Source organism: Populus nigra, chromosome 4 (genome assembly GCF_951802175.1).
Source record: "Populus nigra chromosome 4, ddPopNigr1.1, whole genome shotgun sequence".
Classification (NCBI taxonomy): Eukaryota; Viridiplantae; Streptophyta; class Magnoliopsida; order Malpighiales; family Salicaceae; genus Populus; species Populus nigra.
In genome coordinates this window covers 3,720,991-3,742,429 of record NC_084855.1, presented here as the reverse complement: position 1 = coordinate 3,742,429, position 21,439 = coordinate 3,720,991, and the positions used below count along the sequence as shown (strand labels likewise).

At 32.3% G+C, this 21,439-nt stretch overlaps 2 protein-coding genes and 1 long non-coding RNA gene across 5 annotated transcripts; 2 read left to right on the top strand and 1 right to left on the bottom strand.

Annotated features, from left to right (window-relative positions):
- Positions 1–479: 479 nt before the first annotated feature.
- Positions 480–2,387, top strand: LOC133691868 (F-box protein At2g27310-like). Of its 2 annotated transcripts, none has more exons than XM_062112486.1 (2): positions 480–714; positions 1,139–2,387. In XM_062112486.1, the coding sequence occupies exon 2, from the start codon at positions 1,156–1,158 to the stop codon at positions 2,251–2,253; it is 1,098 nt and encodes a 365-aa protein (XP_061968470.1). In that variant the 5' UTR covers positions 480–714; positions 1,139–1,155; the 3' UTR covers positions 2,254–2,387. The 2 variants fall into 2 exon arrangements, with proteins under 2 accessions (XP_061968470.1, XP_061968469.1); XM_062112485.1 differs by having other exon boundaries at positions 1,115–2,387.
- A 12,696-nt stretch (positions 2,388–15,083) lies between these two features.
- On the bottom strand, positions 15,084–16,084 carry LOC133692388 (uncharacterized). The gene is made up of 2 exons (XR_009841881.1): positions 15,952–16,084; positions 15,084–15,570 (listed from the first exon to the last, which is right to left on the bottom strand). It is a non-coding gene; the product is annotated as an uncharacterized LOC133692388 (long non-coding RNA).
- A 43-nt stretch (positions 16,085–16,127) lies between these two features.
- Positions 16,128–21,132, top strand: LOC133692387 (protein trichome birefringence-like 10). Of its 2 annotated transcripts, XM_062113285.1 has the most exons (5): positions 16,128–16,963; positions 17,542–17,680; positions 17,786–17,931; positions 19,693–19,851; positions 20,201–21,132. In XM_062113285.1, the coding sequence occupies exons 1-5, from the start codon at positions 16,506–16,508 to the stop codon at positions 20,580–20,582; spliced, it is 1,284 nt and encodes a 427-aa protein (XP_061969269.1). In that variant the 5' UTR covers positions 16,128–16,505; the 3' UTR covers positions 20,583–21,132. The 2 variants fall into 2 exon arrangements, with proteins under 2 accessions (XP_061969269.1, XP_061969268.1); XM_062113284.1 differs by having other exon boundaries at positions 16,129–16,963; positions 17,542–17,931.
- The last annotated feature ends 307 nt before the right edge of the window (positions 21,133–21,439 follow it).

Genomic DNA, 21,439 nt, shown 5'->3' with positions numbered 1-21,439 from the left:
TGTTCCAGGAGAAGAGACAAGACTGACAATTCATGAAGGGTGGGCAGGCCCGGCCTGGTCTCCATTAATAAATACAACATGCAATTCATTTATTTAAAAAAAAAACAAATATTGAAATATTTTTTTTAGATTTTTTATTTTATTTTTATATCAACACACTAAAATTAATAAAAATACTGATTAAATATTTTTCAAATAAATTACATTTTTAAATTGCAAAAAAAAAACAGAAAGCTATTGTTATCCTAAACACTATGGTACTATTTGTTTATACGGTTGTGTTATGTGTTTTTTAAAATTTTATTTTTTTCTTTAAATTAATTTGTTTTAGTATTTTAAATTATTTTAATATAATAATAGAAAAATAAAATTTTAAATATTAAAAAAATATTTTAATATATTTCTAAATAAAATTCCATAAAAACAAATAATAAACAACTACCGCCACGTTAGCTATCACTGCCTCCTTAGAAATACCACAATGAACTGACCAGAAGAAGCATAACCCCATATGCCCTGAAACAGCTGTTCTACTTATTGACAGACCGAGAAAACCAGCAGGGACAAAGTTAAACAGACCAGTGACCCATAGACCAACAACTCCGTAGTTTCATTAAACCCCCAAAAAAGCTTTCTTAATGCTCTTTCTCTGCTTTCACGTTTTGTTCTCTTTATTTTTCTTTCACTTGTGATGCTTTCTTGCTAATCTACGAGGTGCGTTTACCCCCCCCCCCCCACAACCACATTGAACTTCTAGTTTTGATTTGGTATTTAATTGATCATAGCCATAAATTGGGTTTTCTTCTCAGTGCATTTCATTGATTAGTGCGAATGTTTATGAGTGATGGGAGTTTGTTTATAGTCTCTATTTTGTTGTTTGTTATTATAATTGGGATGCTTGAGACGGCCCTTTTATTATTCTTTTTATGAATCTCAGTGAAATGTGAATTCTTTCAAATTAGTTATTCCTGTAGGGATTAGTTGAGTGATTCAAAGACCATTACCATCAAAACTTCATCATTGATTGCTAATTTCCTGTGATTATCAATAGAAATCGTGTCGAATTATTATCTTTATGTGCATACAGTAATTTTTTTTTTCCCGCTATGCTCAGAGTACCTGTCTATGGCTGTGTCAGTTGCACCTGGTGAGAGCATGGCATCGTTAAGTAGTGATCTGTTCTATGACATATTGAGGCGTCTTGATGGCCCGACATTGGCCAGTGCAGCTTGTGCCTGTGTTGCGTTCTGTTCCATTTCAAAAGAAGAGAAATTATGGGAAAATGTTTGTTCTTCTATGTGGCCTTCGACCAGCAGGGAAGATGTTAAAAGTTTAATATCGTGTATTGGTGGATTCAGAAAGTTTTATGCAGATTGCTTTCCGCTTATTGTTAACAAGGAAGTGACTGAGTATCAATGGAACGATCACCTAGAGTATCCTGAAGAATGGACTGAGGCTGAATACTATGGTGATGTTGATGAATTTGAGAATGTTGCACCATCAGATTTTGTGTCGATTGTTGATATCAGGTACAAGGATAGAACAATCTGTTCGAAAGTCCTGTGGGGCATCCCTAATGCCAATGAGTTCAATGGTTGGTTTTACAACTGTCCGTTTCGTATTGATCTTCTTACATATGCAGCCAGAGATGATGATAATGACTGTGAAGTTTTTCTTTCGGTTTCTGATGGTCTGCCCCCAATTTTATCAATGGAGAAGGAAAGAAAGGATGGAAAGCTATGGATGGAGCTTCGTGATGGGCTTCGGCTTAGTTGGATTGTTGTTAACAAAAAAGTCAAGCAAGCTGCTAATCTTGGTAGCTGGAGCCCTCTCGGTGGGCAAAGGCATTGGCCTACAGACAAGGATTTTGTAATACGCTTTGGATCCGTGCTTTCTGCAAAAGGCATTCTTCCATGCCAGGTAGTAGAATGCATTCTTATCATGAAGTTTAGAGTGATCCATGCCGAGGGAGAGGGTGTTCAGACAACTCTCAAATTAACAGAGCTGAGCATGCAGTTGGAAGACATGGAAGGCGCTCATGTCAATGGAAGAAATAGTTTGAATGTTCTCAAAAAAGCATTGAGCTGCCACAGGAGCAAAAACTATAGTGAAGTTCTCGAGTCTTGTCATTTGTACTCAAAAGCTCAGAGCGAGTTAAAAGAGGAGAAGATGAGAAACGAAAGCAGGTTAGATAGACTTCGTATAATATGCGGCATTGCTGCTTTCCTCACATTCTGGTACTACATTTTGTGAGACTGAAATGCATCTGTTATTGTGACCACTGTTAGCCTGATCTCCAACAAACTTTCGAGACCTGTACCTTATTTGATGTAAAGATCAATTTTGTTTCAGCTAATAAAAATTACTGATCTCATTACCATGGTTAATTTGTGAGCAAAATCTGCTCTATATAAATTTGTATCAAAAAGCCAGTACCGGAAGCAGCATAACTCTCCATGACGTTACTGTTCAGTGATTGTGGAGGATGAATCGATCTTTAAGACTTGGTACAGCATTCTCCAGCTTGAGTCTTATTTCTCGATGCGTGGCTAAGCCCATTGCCTTTTATGTTTTGTTGGACACTGTTTGCACCTCATATCTCTTGGTCTTCATAACTATCTTGTGAGCGATCGTATTGCTTTATTTTCCCAGCTTTTTTGCCCTATCTAGTTCATGCTTTTTTGAATAAAACTGAGCGGATAACATTGCGAAGCGTGGCAGAATGTGAAATAGCATGACCTGACACATATGTTTGTATAAAAACTACGTATAAAAAGTTTGTTTGACGATCATTTTCCCATTAGCTTTCATCACTCGAAGGCACGTCTCTCTCTGTCTCCGCCTCCTGTGCTGACTCATGATCATTGCTTGCTCCTCTTTGCAAAAGCGACTGATGTTTACCATTATGCAAGCTGTGAAGAAACAGAAAAGGCATTGTTAGACTTTTCCCTTCGCAATCTCTGAAATAATAGATTTGATAGCTCAACTAAATTATCATTCATCATATCCTATCTTGCAAGTTGCGAAATTAAAACACGCTTTAAAAGATGTTGGTAGTGGATGAAAATGGTTGTCAGGAACTTGAAAAGTAATGCCAAAGCTAGCTTTAAATAGCTCTGAGCTATCACCATTACTATCATCATTATTTAATACCCATTTTACTAGATTTTCTTTCTCTAATCAATATTTCTGTTTCCTTTTTGAGAATTTTTCTGATTAACATCTAGCTTGTATGCCGTACAACATTTCTCCAAGCTCCGGCAACAGTTATTTTGAGCGCTGAGGTTGCTGTAAACGAAAGCAAATATGCTGCCAGAGAAAATGCTCCGCTAGTTAGGCTCTTTGTCATGTTACTTTCTATTTTGGTTTCCGCATAAAACTTTTTGTTTTTATTTTTGGTTTTGGAAGATATAAAAAACCAAAAACCAATTTTTAAAATTTTCAAAAACAGAAATTTTATGATGTTTAAACCATAATAAAAGAGAGAATACATTATCAAAAGTGATGAAAATATTTTAGGGATATTAAAAAAAAAAAACATATGCCTCTTCCAATAAAAATATCAAAAAATTAATAATTTTTTTTTTCTTCAAGAATTTCAAAATAAAAACACTAACCGAAAGATATCGAATTAAAAACAAAACTTATTGGTGTAGTGCTTTCACCATGTATATAGACTCAGTGCATTATGAATGAAAATAGTTTAATAAATATTTTTTCCTTAAAATAAGTCATTTGCTATGCTAATGGGGCAGGTTTGTTATTGTATAATGACCAATTGGTCATTATAATATCTTGAAATCAAAATAAATCTCCATTTGCTTAAGAGGCAAGTTTGTCTTTATTATTTAAAAATGCATATTTAATTTACTTGGTTACCCTTTGAATAAAAAATAAATAAACTTCGGTCTATGGGCTTATTCGTCTTTTTTAATGTGGTTATTTTGTAATTATGGGTTAAATAAAGGGGCGATTTCATATTTAAAAAAAATTAATATCTTAGAAATAAATGCACAATGAATTTGTTTGGTTACCCCTCCAATCATAAATTTTTAAAGTTGGGTAAAGGGGCTTATTTGTCTTTTTAATTGTGGTATTTTTGTAATTATAGGGTCAAGACAGGGCAATTACATATTTTATCATAGCGCTTGAAACCGTTATGCCTGCTTAAAGCGACACGTGCGATGACGTTAAGAGATAGAAATTCTGCAATAACGGAGACTTCATTCATAAGAGGTAGAGTGTGTAGTGGTGCGTGCGACAGTTTGGCTCAAATGATATATTTTTTTTCTCTTTCTTCTCCGAGTTATATTGACATTTTTTTAACTATTTTATTATCTTTATCCTTTGACACTTTAAATTCTATTTTTTTTCCAGTATTTTTAAAAATATCACAGCCTCATGCATGGGCTGCGTTTCAGAAAGCGCAATTGGGTTCATTTAGGCACCGTTTGGGAACGCGGCTGCGGCCGTGTTCCCAAAAAATTTGAAATTTTTTTTTTTTTTGCTAAAATTTAATATGGTTTGTACGTTTTGGATCGTTTTGATGTGCTGATGTCGAAAATGATTTTTAAAAAAGAAAAAAACATCGTTGGCATGTATTTTGGCACGAAAAGTTATTTGAAAAGCACCCGCAACCACACTGCCAAACACGCTCTTAATCATCTCTTCTCTTTTTATTTTTGAATTTCTTTACAAGGTTCACGATTAGATTAAAATGTATCTTCATTGATTTTTTTTAATAATTTTTTTTATCATGATCACTCATTTTTTTTCTTTTTAGTTCTAACCGACATCACGTTGTATAAAATAAGCTTATTCGATGTAGCTAAGTCTATGATCTAAATGGTGATTATTTTTTGCTTTTTTAAATACATTTGCGGTCTCTTAACCTTTTTTTACACTCGGTTTTTTTTAAAAAAAACGGTTCACGGTACTAAAAGCCCCTAAGGTACGCCGTTTTTGTTTTCCTATATTCCATGACATTTCTGATTTCTCATCGACGATGGGCATATGTTTTGCACATCTTAAAGTTTGGGCTTCAATGGTGGTGGTGTCAGCCCATTTATACACCGACATGCCCATCGCTGCTACTCTCACCTCTGAATGTTTTTTAACTCGCCATGGTTAGCAGCTGAATATCAAGTCTGATCTATTTTTTAAAAAAAATAAAAAAATAACAGCAGTTGACTGTTGTGAGCCCGTGAGAATAGTTTTTAAACCCGGTCAAGAAACCGGGTCACCCTCTCAAAAAAAAAAAACAATTTATTTTCATTACACCGAAGAATAAAGGAGAAGTTTATTTTCGGATATCAGATGCTCCTCTGCATTGTTGCTCAATCTCCAGGAACACAAGCAATGCTTGATTTATTTGAAAATGACAGATGACCTTGGAAAGGAATATCAATGCAAGGACAACAACAGGACTGATGTCCAGTTATTAAACTTTCTGAGTCCATAGATCACCTGCTCTTTTAATGATCGAATTATAATTATCTGTAACCAAATCTCTTTTGATGAAATTGTTTTGGAGCCATAGGGGTACGCTTTGAGTGATGGAATGGGTGCAAGAAATTAACGTTATGTTTGTTTTTTGAAAAGTAATTTTTTTTAAATTATATTTTAATTTTTTTTTATGTTTATTTATTATTAAAAAAGTTGTTCAATAAAAATAATATTTAGTTAATGAAAAATATTTTCCAATCAAAAAAAAATTTGACTTGGTTTTCAGAAAAATATTTTCTTTTTATTTTGGACGGAAAACACTTTTCAAAAATTTTGAAAAATTTAAAAATATCATATTATTTGCTGATCATATCAAATTTAGTCCTCAAATTTTTTATTGCTATATATATTTTATTTTGAATATTTATTTTTCAATTTCATCCATTAGAATTTAATTTTTATATTAATTTTAGTCTTTATTTTTATAATTGTTATTTGCTTTTCTCTTATCATTTTTTAATTGAAATTTTTTATCTTTCAAATTTGGTTCTTATTCTTTTGATTGTTACTTATTTTATTTGAAATAATTTATGAAATGTTAATTATTATTATTTTAATTTCTTCATCTTTCAATTTTTTTTATTTTTTAGATTTGATCTCTATTATTTTGATTATTATTTATTTTATTTTAGATAATTTATGAAATTATATTTTTTTTCAATTTCATTTTCATTCAACTTTTTAATTTGTAAGACTTGTTCCTCTTTATTTTAATAAACTTGAAAAAAATAAAACATTAATAAGTTATTTTTTATTATAATATCAAAAAATAATTTACTTTTTAAAATAAAATTATTTTCTAGCAAACAAATAACTCAGAAGTTGTAATTAAGAAACCAATTACCTCGGCGAGTATGCCATGATGTGATTGATGGATCTTAAAATTTAAATAAAATTGTTGCGTTGAATAATTGATTAAGTTTTTAGTTTAGATGATCTGATTTATTTTTAAATTAAAATATATAGTGTCCTGAATGGAAAAGTCTAGGTGTTGGGTAATAATAAGTGATGTCTAAAGTGATAATAATGGATGGTGTCCGGGAAGGTGAGAGGTAGTTAATATTTGTAAAGAAAAAATTTAATACATGGTAGGATTCTAAAGTCAATAATTTTATATATAAAAAAATATATATTAATATTTTAGAGATAAAAACTGCTGAAGGTATTAAAAATAAAGAGATTGTTAAGTTTTATCTTAAAAATTCATGGTATATTTACAACTTATAAATACTATTTTTTATATATAAAAATATAAAATATAATTTTATCTTTATAATATTTTAAATTATATTATATTCAATATAATACATAATCATCAACGTACGTCCGCTTTAATTGACCAATTCATTGAATGATACATAAATTAATATAAAAGAACCCTTTTCCTTTCAGTTGCAAGAAGTTTCCTAGCAGTGGTGAAGCAAACTAGAGTGCTAAAAAGCAAAACAAATCATCTCCCCTCCCCCGCTAGCCCCGACTATGTCCCCGACTCCCCTTCCCCCACCGCACCATGAGTAAACGAAATCAACATGAATCTTAAGCATCCTTGAAATAGAAAGTGATTAACTGATACAACAAAAAAAAAAAATACCTGTAGCGAAGAACAGAGGGGGTAAGATTGGACTGAGTTCTACAATTTTTCCTCACAGATGTTAATGGCTCGAGAAAGGGAAGGAGAAAGGAAGAAGAGGAGAAGACGAGAAAAGGTCGGGATAGAAACCCCTAAAACGAAACGGAGTGGTTTTGTTAATTAAAAATGTATATATGCCGGGTTTCACCCGTGTTATACCGGGTCACCCGGATTCATCCGCATCAAAAACAAGTCTAGTTTTTACCAGTGTAAAACCCGATCAAGGCCTTAGGTTGACCGGGTTCTAGTCAAGCTGCCGGCCTGGCCGAGTTTTATTACTGTACTTGTGAGGGTCATAGCACAATGTACGGATGTTCATTTACCAGTCAATGGATGCTCTGCTCTTTAATCATGGATGTTGCAGAGGGATTATTGTTGGAGTTGAAGAATCACAGCACGTACTAATTTGGCTCGGTGCACGCTAATTCATGGAAGATTTGATGAATATTTCACCCTCCTATATTGAAAATGAAAAATTATTATATCTATATGTGCTTAATGTAGATCAAATCAAATATACTTGAGATGTTTACTAGATAAGATATTAAATTATATAAATTATATTTTAAATATTATTTGATAATTTTAGTTTTTATATTGAAATAATTTTTTGACATAATATTAGAATTTTAATGATTAAATAATTATGAGTTCAAATTATTTTTTTTATTGTTACTTATTTTGTTTGAAATAGTTTATGAAATATTAATTATTATTATTTTAATTTTTTCAACTTTCAATTTTTTTTTAAATTTTTAGATTTGATATCTATTATTTTGATTATTATTTATTTTATTTGAGATAATTTATGAAATTATATTTTTTTTTTCAATTTCATTCTCATTCAACCTTTTAATTTGTAAGATTTGTTCATCTTTATTTTAATAAACTTGAAAAAAATAAAACATTAATAAGTTATTTTTCAGCTTATTTTCTATGGCATAATCAAGTACTGGAAATTGTTTCTCAATTTATTTTTCATTACACTACCAAATATCAAAAAATAATTTATTTTTTTAAAATTCACTTTAAAAAAATAAATACTTTCTAGCAAATAAACGAGACCTAAAAGAAATTTTAATTAAAAAACTAATTACCTCGGCGAGTATGACATGATGTGATTGATGGATCTTAAAATTTAAATAAAGTTGTTGCGTTGAATAATTGATTAAGTTTTTAATTTAAATTATTTGATTTATTTTTTAATTAAAATATATAATGTCATGAATGGAAAAGTCTAGACAGTGGGTGATAATAAGTGATGTCTAAGGTGATTAGTAAAGTGATAATAGTGGATGATGTTTGGTAAGATGACGGGTAGTTAATATTTATAAAGAAAAAATTTAATAAACATTAGGACTTTAAAATTAATAATTTTATATATAAAAAAAAATATATTAATATTTTAGAGATATAGACCGCTGAAGGTATTAAAAACAAAGAGATTGTTAAGTTTTATCATAAGAATAATTGTGTATTTACAACTTATACATCCTATTTTTTTATATAAAATATAATTTTATTTTTATAGTATTTTAAATTATATTGTATTCAATATAATACATAATCATCAACGTAAAATACGGAGACATCCGCTTTAAGTGACCAATTCATTGAATGATACATAAATTAATATAAAAGAACCCTTTTCTTTTCAGTTGCAAGAAGTTTCCTAGTAGTGGTGAGGCAAACTAGAGTGCTAAAAAGCAAAACAAATCATCTCCCCTCCCCCGCTAGCCCCGACTATGTCCACAACTCCCCTCCCCCCACCGCACCATGAGTAAACGAAATCAACATGAATCCTAAGCATCCTTGAAATAGAAAGTGATTAACTGATACAACCAAAAAAAAAAACCTCCTTTCAGTTGGACAAACCAGAGGGAGCAAGATTGGACTGAGTTCTACAATTTTTCCTCACAGATGCTAATGGCTCAGTTTTTTCACACAAATATTAATGGCTCGAGAAAGGGGAGAAGAAAGGAGGAAGAGGAGAAGATGAGGGAAGGTCGGGATAGAAACCCCTAGAACAAAACGGAGTGGTTTTGTTAATAAAAAAAAAATATATGTGCCGGGTTTCACCCGTTTTATACCGGGTCACCCGGATTCATCCGCATCAAATACAAGTCTAGTTTTTACCGGTGCAAAACCCGATCAAGGCCTTGGGTTGACCGGGTTCTAGTCAATCTGCCGGCCTGGCCGAATTTTATTACCATACTTGTGAGGGTCATAGCACAATGTACGGATGTTCATTTACCAGTCAATGGATGCTCTGCTCTTTAATCATGGATGTTGCAGAGGGATTATTGTTGGGGTTGAAGAATCACAGCACGTACTAATTTGGCTCGGTGCACGCTAATTCATGGAAGATTTGATGAATATTTCACCTTCCTATGTTTAAAATAGTTGAAAATGAAAAATTACTATATCTATATGTGCTTAATGTAGATTAAATCAAATATACTTGGATAAGATATTAACAGTAGAAATAATATAAATTATATTTTAAATATTATTTGATAATTTTAGTTTTTAGATTAAAATAGAATTTTGATGATTAAATAATTATGAGTTTAAATCATGTTTTTTTATTTTTTTCTTATTATAATTAATTAATTAATAACATAAAATAACATGATTTATGCAAGTTCAAAGGGTTTTCATACAAGAAAGTGTGTTCGAGATTAATATAAATCATATATCAAGATTTTATCTAACAATTTAAATTTTTATAATTTAAATTTTTGAGATAAAATAATTTTTTTACGGTAACAATGTATGAATTTAATCTACCAATCACTTAGATAATTATAAATCCAATTTATGTAACGGTTTTCTATACCTGATTTCTTAGGATATGAAATAATTTGTTGACTCGATTTTATTTTTTTCGTCGTACATTCAAGCACAATTTGTTTTAGTGTTTGTAATTGTATTTGCATATATTTTTTTAAAATATCTGTCTTAAAATTTTTTAAAATTAATATCTTTTTGGTACTGTATGATAATTTGAATATGATGTTAATATTAAAATTAAAAAAAATAAAAAGTAATTTTAATATATTTTTATAAAAAAATATCTTAGACAACAGTATAAAATACACACTTTATCCTATCACTATCTTTCTACATCAAGCGGTGGGCTCGAGTGCGCTAATTTAAAAATGAAACGAGGCATCAGAGCTAGACGGCACTCAGATCGGCGGAGAAAACTGAAAAGAGACTGGTACGCCTCATAATCTTGCAGTATATGGTGTGAAGGAGTCTCCCATCTTCAAATCATTGAACCTTTGAGATACGAATTTATTCTGGGGATGGTAGATCACATCTTGAAAGCTTTACTCTCTCCTAATTTCCATGTCACTTGACATGTCAGTTTTTAGTTTCTTGTGACCTTTTTCTTCATTAGTTTCAAGCCGTTCACGGTGCCATCATTTGACTAGGAAGTGGGGTTTTTATTCTACAATATCTTCCAAGATTTTCAATTTCTTCGAGAGGGAATGAAAGGTGATGAATCGACGATAATAATCGAGGTAAACGAGTATCTTGATCTCTATTCTGATCTAGGATTCCCCGAGTTCACAAAGAAAGATGGTAGGCACAGCGATTAATCTTGCATTGTAATAAGACTGGCTAGTGATTTTGCGTACAATAATATCATGAAATCACAGTGAAATCTGTAGTGCAATGCCATTTTTGAGGCAAATAATGCAGGATTCTTGATCACAATCCACATTGCTAATTTGAAAAAAAAAAAAACCTTTAAAGATGAAGTTGTAATATCAAACAATTAAAATCCTTCAAATAAAGATGGAACTGAAAAGTTAAACAATCTCATTCTAAAAAATAAAACAGTTAAGTGATACATAATTTATATTATTTTTTAATATATTTTTTTAAATGAAAATTTTTTAAATTTAAAATTTAAAAAATCTCATCACAACCTTACATTTAGTTTTATAAAATAAAATAAAATTAGTGAGATTTAAACTTATGACTATAAAATTAATAAGATTCTGATGTCATGTTAAATAATTATTTAATAAATAAAATTTAAATTATTAAATAATATTTCAGAATATAATTTATATTATTTTTTTAAACAGAGCAACATCACATTTTAATTATATATTTTAATTTAAAAAGGTATATTTTAACTTTGATTGACTAAAAGGATGGAATTAATATTGAAACTCAAAAAAAGGACCACCAAAAATACTATTAATAGAAAAATAAAAATAACCATTAAGTAGGTATTCATGTGGTAAGGGCTTAAAATTAAAGAGTTTGTTTCATATGATTTTAGGTTCAAATTTTATAATTACTAATATTATAGCCATAGGAGATTTATCTAATTATTAATTTTAAAATTTATGAAAATTAATTAAATTATAAGTAAACTAACTTTAAAAATAGAAAAATAAAAACAAAAAATACCATCATGAAGCTGCTTTTGGAGTAACAATTTCAATAAAGAGTCAATTGTTATAATTTGTGGACCTGAATTTGCTGGATGGTGGATATGAAGTGGAAGCGCGAGAAAGAATCCTAATCGATGGCACGGCTAGCTTTTTGTTGGACTTTATTTTATACACTGGAGGTAATACAATACAAGGATTAGCGTGAGTGAGTTAGGTCGGCCCGGCAGAAACGTAGGATGGGAAGTCTGAGAAAACACCGGCCGTACATGAACTCCACTTACAAAGCAGCACGTGTAAGCCCTCGTAATGTTCCTGCACATGGCAGCTGAATCATGGGGTGGAGGGTTTATTTATATGTGTTTTTTTTTACTGCACGTCTTATCTGATTAAATTATGTGAGGAAAATAATCTCGAATCAGCATGTTATTTCTCAAACGTCAATATTTATTTTGTTGGCCCGAGTCAGTTAGAGGCATGATTGAAATAAAGTTCGACGTCTTGATATGGTCGGCAGTGGAGAAGTAAAATCCTCGGGAAGAGTGGTTTCAATCAATTTTGTGCTGTTATAGATTTGAATTTTGCCTGTGGCTTCGTGATTCATTGCCATCTCAAATCTCTGCTGACCAGCAGCGCCGTCCTTGTAGGCTGAGGATTAGGATGCTGATGACGCAAACCATGATGCTAAAATCCTCTGCTGTTAGTCCCATCAAACAAAAATTTAAATATTAGAATCAGACCATGTTATTTTTGATGTGATGATGTAGACTAAATTTTAAAAATAAAAATATATTTAATATAAAAACTCGAAAAATCACAAGAAATTAAGAAAAACATTGAAAACTCTAAAATGTAATGAATTGTAAAATATGAAAGGAAAAAAAAACATGTCTCAAGCCCGCACTGATAGGGTCATGTCCATGGAAACAAAATAAGTTCGAAGGACATGGATTTTCAAATTCTTTATTTAGTTACCAAAGTTTATTTTACATCCTCGTATGGGTTATTTCTATTTTTATTTGAGTTTTTTTATTTATTTTCTATGGTTTTTAAAATATAGATGAATATTATATTTTTTGGTACTGTTACTGCTTGTTTTAGCTTTAAAGAGAAGAAAATTTCGCCACGGACTTTCCAAGGGTAAATTTGAGTTACCAAGCCGCCGAGTCTGGTGGTCTGGTATATTAAAAATAGCTAATCGGTATTTGAAAAGCTTGAGATGTTTACTTTGTTAACTAGAATGATGTAATGATTTTTTTTATCTCTCAGCTCAAAAAATTTAATATTGGTTATCAGATGTATAAAAATCTTTCTACGATCTACATGGTTCAGTTGTTATTTTTAAATTAAATAAATAATAAGTTTTTCCGCACATTAATTGCATGATAAAAGAATCAAGATAATACTAGAAGTAACAAATTTAAACTTTATGTATTTTTGTTGTTGTAATTTAAGTTAGGGAATATTTTGATATTTGATCAAATATAAAAAATAATAAATAATTAAAATGCATGATAAAACTATAAAAATATCATTAAGAAAGATATTTGATCAAGGAGTATAATTTGATTTTTTATAAAAAAAATTTAATTACAAAATCTGCTCATAGGCAATTTTATATTTAGATAAATAAAAAAGATAGGTGCTCGTGCATGGCATTAAGGAATGTGTGGAATACGCTCAAACCCTTCAAGTGGTGCTTACAATGCCTCCCAACATATAAAAATATCATTCCGTTGTGTTATTGGAATTGTTCTTATGTCATTTTCTTGTTGGTGTGGCACATATCTCTATTGATGGTTTAGTTTGTTGTAGTTGAAACTTTGTATTTTTTTAAAAAAATTTCTCTCTCTTTCCCTGAAAAATATAACATAATCCTCTTTATTGTTAGTGGTGTTTAAACTTCAGTCCTTGTTCTTTTGATTTTTAATTTTTTATATTAACTATTTTATTGGAGTTTTATTTATTTTTAATCTCATTTTTCAAACTCAATTTACCAGATATGTTATTCTATAATTTGATCCTCGTGTTTTTTGTTTCTAATTTTTTTCTTGCCCATTTTATAAATGTTTTATTGGTTTTTCAATTTTATTCTTAAATTTAAATTGATAGTATTATATTTTTTTAATATGGTTCTTATTGGTTTGATTTCGAACTTCTTTCTTGACATTTTGTAAATGTTATTATTTTTTTTAATTTCACATTTCAATCAAAAACATTGTTTTTTTTTGGTTAATTATGACCTTTATTATTTTGATTTTTTTATCCTTTTGCTAAATTAATTTTTTTTTATTCCATCCTTAATCAAATAAGAAATTAATTTTGTGTTTCAATTTTGATCATCGTTGTTTTTATTGCTATTTAAAAAAAATAATTCTTTTGTATAATTGAGATTTTTTTAATTATTCGATACTTGATTGATTAAAAATTGAATTTTATAATTTTTTTTAGATTTGGTATTTCATGACCTAGATCACAGACTTGAAAAATTAATATAAATTTTTTTAAAAGAGCTTTATAGTATTTTTCATTTTTTTATTGAATTATTCGAATTTTATGATTTTGATGGCAGGTTTGAAAAAAGATCTTGACTTGATTTGTCACAACCAAGTTGTTTTTGTTATTTTTGCTTTATTTTAGCACCTAAATATTATTTTTTTACATGAAAAGATAGTTGTTCTCATGAAGAAGCATGGCACCGAAGCTAGTTTCCTACCACTTGGCCATGGTTCAAGCATTTGGTATTATTTAGAGCCAAAACGATTAAATTGATTTTAACCATACCATGCAGCATGCATAATGTATTCAAAAAAAATCTCCAACTATTACAGTACAATCAATAATTTCATGAAAATGCTATGCATACTCGTGGGTTCGTTGATGATTTTATTTATTTTTTATTTATTTTTTAAGACAAAAATTTGTTAATATTTACAGTATACCTTAAATTTTTATTTGAAGATGTTGAGTGTATATTCCCATTAGAACTCAATCAAGCTTGAAGAAAGAAAAGCAAAGGAAAGGAAAAGATCTTCAATAGCTAAACAAAGTTTTGCAAAGGTGCCAAGTTTCCCACTAAAATCTCTATCAATCCTAACCTTAAATTCCAAATCGAATTGGATTCTCAATGTTTTGCTATCCTTTGCAAGTATGTGCTGTCATAGCATTAAACTTAAATTAGGTTAATATCTTGATCATGGATTGAAATTGAGAGTGTGGTTGTGGTTGTTTTTTAAAGTGTTTTTTACTTGAAAATACATAAAAATGATATTTTTTTTTTATTTTTTAAAAATTATTTTTGATATCAGCATATTAAAATGATTTTAAAATACTAAAAAAATATTAATTTATAGTAAAAAAAGAAAAATATATTAAATTTCTTTAAAAGCGTTTTTGAAACACAAAAATAAATAAGGTAGTTTTTAAAAATATATTTTTAGAAAAATCAAAATGATATTATTGTTTTTAAAATTAATAAGATGATAATCGAGTTTTTATCAATAACAAATCTAAATCGATAAAGTTATTGGATCTAAATTTTTAACTGAATTAATTAATTATTTTTTTCCAGCCCGAATCAGTACACACTCGTTTAACCCGGCAGGGACAGTTCAAGTTATAAAACAATGTGTGCTGTGCGTGCACATACGTGGGACTCTCGAAGCGCGAGACGCACAAGGATCCGAATTCCGCCAAACAACCCATTAATCAACTCAACTCATTTAAATTCTTAACCAGTCCAATAGAGAAAGAAATCCAAACGCGTCCCTGCAAATTAGCAATCTGACTGAAAGGGAAAAAGGGTAGATTTGTCACTCAAAACATGTCCGGACCACACGGCAATATTCTTGTCATTAGCCGCCTTCTTCGATCACGATCACGATCACGATCACGATCACGTTCACACGGCCCCTGATAACGAACAAGCCGAACTCCACCTCCACCCCTTCGCTCTTATCTTATCAACGCTCTTCACAAGTCACGACATGTCTCCCTTCACTTTCTTCTACCCTTCTTTTCCTGTAAAAAATATTACATTAATAAGTTTTAAAAATGTTTTTAATATATCTTCAAATGAAAAAATATAATGTATTACAACACCAAACACACATGAAATATGAAAGAGGACATGTACGGTGAATCCAATTTAAGTGGATACACATGAAAGGATTTCTTTAGCAATTACATGAAAGTATGAAACTATCAAGGTTAATGCATGTTCCTCGAGATTCAAAAATACTTAATCTACGCCTTTCATATATACAGCAATACTTGCAATAATGATATTTGATGGTAACAATGACTTCTCTTTGGTATAATTGCATGTCTAAGAAAATCACTACTCAAACCAAAGATAAAGAAAAAGAATTACGGAAAGAATATTACAAAATAATTTCTTACCTACTTGGTGGGGTCAAAATTTGTTATTAAGCGGGGGAGAGGATGAACTTCTTCCATGATTTCACTGGCTAGTGGCTACTGGCTACTGGCCTCTCCGTCCACATCAAGTTCTATCCTCATCTAGCATGGGGTCTTCCCCTTAATAAATAAAGAAAGCAGAAACGATTTGAATGCCTGACAAGTTACTCTCTGTGTTCTCATCTTCGTGTTCATCGACCATATAGTTTCTGCCAAAATACCATTCTATCTTTTCCTCTTTCACCTTGTGAAAATCGTTTTAGATTCGTATATTCATTCGTCTCGTAACAATTATCATGGCATAGATGATTTCATTTTCTCTCTTTCCTTAACCAGACTAGGAGAGCTAGACCCTATTGAAAGCCCTTTTTTTCCATTAATGCTTTCTTTATATTTGCTGATGATGCTACCCCACCGCCTTTAAAGAATACACCTTTTGTACTATCTTTGAAAACCATACATTAGCAATTAGCAATTAGCAATTAGCAATATACTCTATAACCCCATGTGAATCTTTTGTTTTTTTTTCAAAAACAATGCCCAGCAACACCACCACATCTTCTGCTACTCCTCGAGACACAATGACCCACTTGGATTTCTTCAAGAAGCTCAAGAGATTGAACCCTCTTGAGCCTTCTCTTGGCATTCTTGGCTTCTTTTTAGTCACCGTACTCCTCATTTGTTGCTTCTTTTACTTGGATTATAGGAGTGTGACTCGTGGCCTTCGCCACCATGGTATCTCCTGGTCTGGACTTGTTGTACCTTCTTCATCAGAATTAACTGGTGGAGACAGTGGACGGCTAGGATTTCTTGATAAGCGTGGTGATTGGTGTGATATTTTTGACGGGAACTGGGTTTGGGATGATAATTATCCTCTGTATCAGAGTCAAGATTGTTCCTTTATAGACGCTGGTTTTAGGTGTTTGGAGAATGGTAGGCCTGATAGCTTCTACACCAAGTGGCGTTGGCAACCCAAATATTGCAACTTGCCCAGGTATTCCTTTCCTTTCCTTTTCTTTTTGATCTATTTAATTGGTTTTTTAAACTTTAAGTTAATTACTGATAAATTTTGGAATTATTTTTGTGCTGTGTTGGGTTGCTTACAGATGAGAAAAGGTTGCTAAATTAAAATAGTTGTATATTAGGTTGGGAAGAAAGCGGTTTTTTCATAATCTTTGGCGTCTTCCAATTGAAGCGTTAATTAATGATGTTTGTAATAATGATATTATGGCACATTTCCTGGAAATCAGCATGCAAATTCCTTTCTGTTTGGTCTTGTTGTTAACTACCTTTGTCCATATCAAATTAGTTTTTTTTCCCCTTTTTAGGAGTTCGACACCACACTTGCTTGATAACAAACTCTAACATAGTTTCACAGAAAAAGCGGAAGTTGTGTTTGGCTCCAGAACTTCGTGAATGTGTTTCTTTTAAACACTAGCCAAGTACCTACTTTTTGTAAGAAAATTTATTGTTTAAATGTTTCCTGGTACTAGCAATCTCTTTTCTTGGAATGACAATTACAATTGCTCTGAGGAAAGCTTATCTGGGCCCCCATTCTTTTCCTTGAGACAGATTCGATGCAAGGTTGATGTTGGAAAAGCTGAGGAACCGGAGGCTTGTATTTGTTGGAGACTCAGTTGGAAGGAACCAGTGGGAGTCCCTCCTCTGTATGCTTGCCACTGCTGTTCCTGACAATTCTTCTATATATGAGGTGAATGGGAACCCAATTACAAAGCACAGAGGGTTTCTGGCGTTCATGTTCAAGGACTATAATTGCACCCTTGAATATTACAGGGCTCCATTTCTAATTGTACAGGGCCGCCCCCCTGCTGGAGCTCCGAAAGAGGTGAAGTTGACTTTAAGAGTGGATACATTGGACTGGACTTCCCCCAAGTGGAAAGATGCAGATGTTCTAGTTCTTAACTCTGGCCATTGGTGGAATCATGAGAAGACCATAAGAGGGTAAGTACAACCTATGCAATTAGGTGTCCCCAAGAGCTGGTTCTTATGTCAATGTGTAGTGTACATGTAGCTATTTTCAACTTTTGGCATCTTTGAATCTGGAGGATACTAGATTGGAGCATAATAACTATTCCTAGCTTTTAATCCTAACCGGTCTGCATATATGCATAAATAAGACTATTGGAGGGTAAAGACATCCTATCTGATTTTGTACTTTGCACTATAGGACTAGGATATATCATATGAGCTTGAAGATAAATTTTATATAGCCTTTTACAGTAGCTCGTACGCTTTTACCTGCAGATGCTATTTTTTCACGGTTCGGCAACTTGGGGTTATAGTGGAATTTTTTTTTTATTATAATGTGGTTTAAGTTGGAAAGCATGTCTAAGATGGCAATGCATCTGCTCAATTATTGAAATTTAGGCCTCAAGATGACAAGTTTAGATGAAGGAAGGTACACAATAGTCTCAATCTGAGGGTTAGAGGGTAAGATAGGATATCAGATCACTCCAACCTGATGACCTGGTTCTTTTGTATGTGTGCATGTGTGTGCAAGCGCGCACTTTGATTTTTTGACTTTTGGCACTATAGAGCTAGGATAAGACCACATGAGCGCAAATAAATTATTATATAGCCTTTTACCATTGCTGGTCAGCTTATATGTGCAGATGTGTTATTTCTCAGTTCAGCAACATGGGCACATGCACAGTTCTACTTGGAGAGGAGAGCATGTTTAATGTGGCCAATGCATCTGCAAATTATAGAAATTTAGGCCCCATGGTGACAAGTTTAGAAGGAGAAAGTTACATACAGGTTTCTTGTTCACATTGTTTCGATCTGAGGGCTAGAGCCAGAAACATATATGCATTTTATTTGCTGACGAGATGAGGATGTGTTTCAGTTAGCCATGGATATGGTACAATTTATCAATGATGAGATTATAGATCTTTTCCATGCCATGGATTTACTTCAGAGTCTGCTGGGACATGCATCTCCCTATTGAGCTTGAAGGTACCAACATATTGGAGGAAATTCTTCGGTGTTTGTTCAGTTGCATCTGAGATGGCATGTGGCATTGTAGATGTAAATGGAATATTATGAAGGTTGAGCGCATAAGTTGGGATAAAATAAATGATAAATATGAATCCGATACAATTGGTCCATATAGCATGCTTGAACATGGGTGATTAGACCACATTGGAAGATTATTCTCAATTTGTTAAGCATGATGACCTATGAGATGTCCCTAGAGTGTGTGAGGGTGGGGAGGTGTCCCAATGAATCCTCTTACCACTCTTAAGCCAAAGTCCAAAGGTGTATCTTGTCCGCATTGCTATATCAGTGGGTTAGGATGTGCTTTTAGCCTTCAATTTGAGCATGACATTCAGACCAATGATTGAGCTTGATTTATGGATGAAAAAGGAAAAATGCGAGAACATTTTTATCTTATTTTCACAACAGTGCATACAATCACCCACAAGTACCATTTCCTTGCAATGAAACCACAATCTTCTTGTTGCTGCTACCACCAAGTTGACCTGCATTTCATTGCATTATTCGCTCATAGTAACACCATCAGGTGATTTTGCTTTATTTTTTCCCCTAGATTTAACAAAGGGAACATGAAAATTCTGTTTGCATGCTTTTGTCAGGTGTCATTTTATGCTGTACTTCATGTAGGAAAAGGCAAGGACAGAAATCAGTTCATGCTGTAATGTTGAAATGATATTTGATCATTGAATTTATGTTATTTATTAGGGGTTGTTACTTCCAAGAAGGGGAGAAAGTAAGGATGGAGATGAGTGTTGAAACTGCATATGGAAGATCAATCGAAACTTTGATTGATTGGCTTCACACTGAAGTAAATATGAGCAAGACTCGAGTCTTCTTTCGAACCTATGCTCCTGTACATTTCAGGTTTCTCTCTCTCTCTCTCTCTCTGTTTATTTTTTAAAATTTCTGCATGGTTACTCTCTTTTTTTCATGAACATTTCAAAGTTACTCTTTCTCGAATATTTCAACTGCCAGATCTTTCCTGAATGCTTATTTGTCTATATGTACTCTTTTGATTCTTAGTCTCAAGTTTTAGAACAGAATAACTTCCTCTGGAAAACCTGAACTCTTTCCATGCTATAATGTGAACTAACACTTTTCAATTCATGAGTTACTTGAGATGATTCCTTTGCTCCAAAATTGCAATTCCTTCGCATGCTTGCAAATGAAATTGTTTGTGCGTGTTTATCTAATAAATTGGCTGATGTAACAGGGGCGGCGACTGGAAGACTGGTGGTAGCTGCCATCTGGAAAAGCTTCCTGACTTAGGCTCGGTGCTGGTTTCACCAGATTACCGTTTCAAACTATTCTTTGATGTGTTATCAAAACACTCAAATGAATCACAAGTGATGAACTTGCATTTGTTGAATGTGACAAGCATGTCAGCCAGGAGAAAGGATGGCCATGCATCCTTATACTATCTTGGACCAGGTAGCGGTCCAGCCTCCCTACACCGTCAAGACTGCAGCCATTGGTGCCTGCCTGGTGTACCTGATTCCTGGAATGAGCTTCTTTATACACTTCTTTTGAAGCAGGAGTTGGTTCATGCACAAGATTTAACAGAATCTTCTCAAGCTCCTTTTGTGGCTGCTTAAGAAGTAATCTGTTTGGACCAACATGATTAAAGAACGGCAGTTCATAAATCAAAGGTTGCAGTTTCCTCAAACATATCAGCAAAATCATCATTTGCTGAGTTGGATGCGGTGCTTTGCTTCTAGACCATCCATTTAATCATCAGTTGCCTTCAGCAATCCTTGGCAAAATTTAAGTTATACCATTTTTCAGTGAATTTTGTTTTCTGAATGATCGGGGACAGTTCGCAGGCATCGTGATAAGAAGGCAAAGTTGATAGTTGAGAAGAGATATACACAAAGGCATGCTTTTCTTTTTGTTATACAAGCTGTATTCCTTGGACAGAACAAAAATAGAAAAAATCCTGATCACGCCGCTTGTAAATTGTATATGCAGAGCAAATGCTGGAAATTTTACAGTATGAGAAATCCTTAGTTCAGTCTACACACCCTCGGAATCCGAGAACTTTCAGCCATGGTAATTCTTAAAGAATGAAAAAGAATTCAGGGCATGAAAATTCTTGTAGTGTATATGCTATGCTAGTTTTGGGGGCTTTTATTTCCCCATTGTGCCCTTGAAATTCTTTCGGTTTCTTGACACAGGCATGGAAAAACTCTCAACTTAAGCAAGGCAGTTATGATTAAGGATTTGGCTGGCCAAACATTCGTACTTCGACACGAAAGAGTCAACTTGTGAGTCATTTGAGCCGAAAGCATGGGGCATTATCACTTCCCTGTTAGGTGCTCGCTGTGAATTTTCTCTGCAACTTGCAGTGTGTATTTATATAATTATCTGATAAGCAAAATGGATCCTGCTAGTAGCTGATTTTGCGAAGGAGATTGAGGCTAAAGTTGGGCTTTGATCATTAACGAGGACAATG

What these genes read in the sequence shown, in the direction of transcription:
- LOC133691868 (XM_062112485.1), top strand. Translation starts at nt 1,126, where the DNA reads ATGGCTGTGTCAGTTGCACCTGGTGAGAGCATGGCATCGTTAAGTAGT.
- LOC133692387 (XM_062113284.1), top strand. Translation starts at nt 16,506, where the DNA reads ATGCCCAGCAACACCACCACATCTTCTGCTACTCCTCGAGACACAATG. An exon ending in AAATATTGCAACTTGCCCAG is followed by an intron (nt 16,964 to 17,541) that starts GTATTCCTTTCC and finishes TCCTTGAGACAG; the next exon opens with ATTCGATGCAAGGTTGATGT. An exon ending in CATGAGAAGACCATAAGAGG is followed by an intron (nt 17,932 to 19,692) that starts GTAAGTACAACC and finishes GTTATTTATTAG; the next exon opens with GGGTTGTTACTTCCAAGAAG.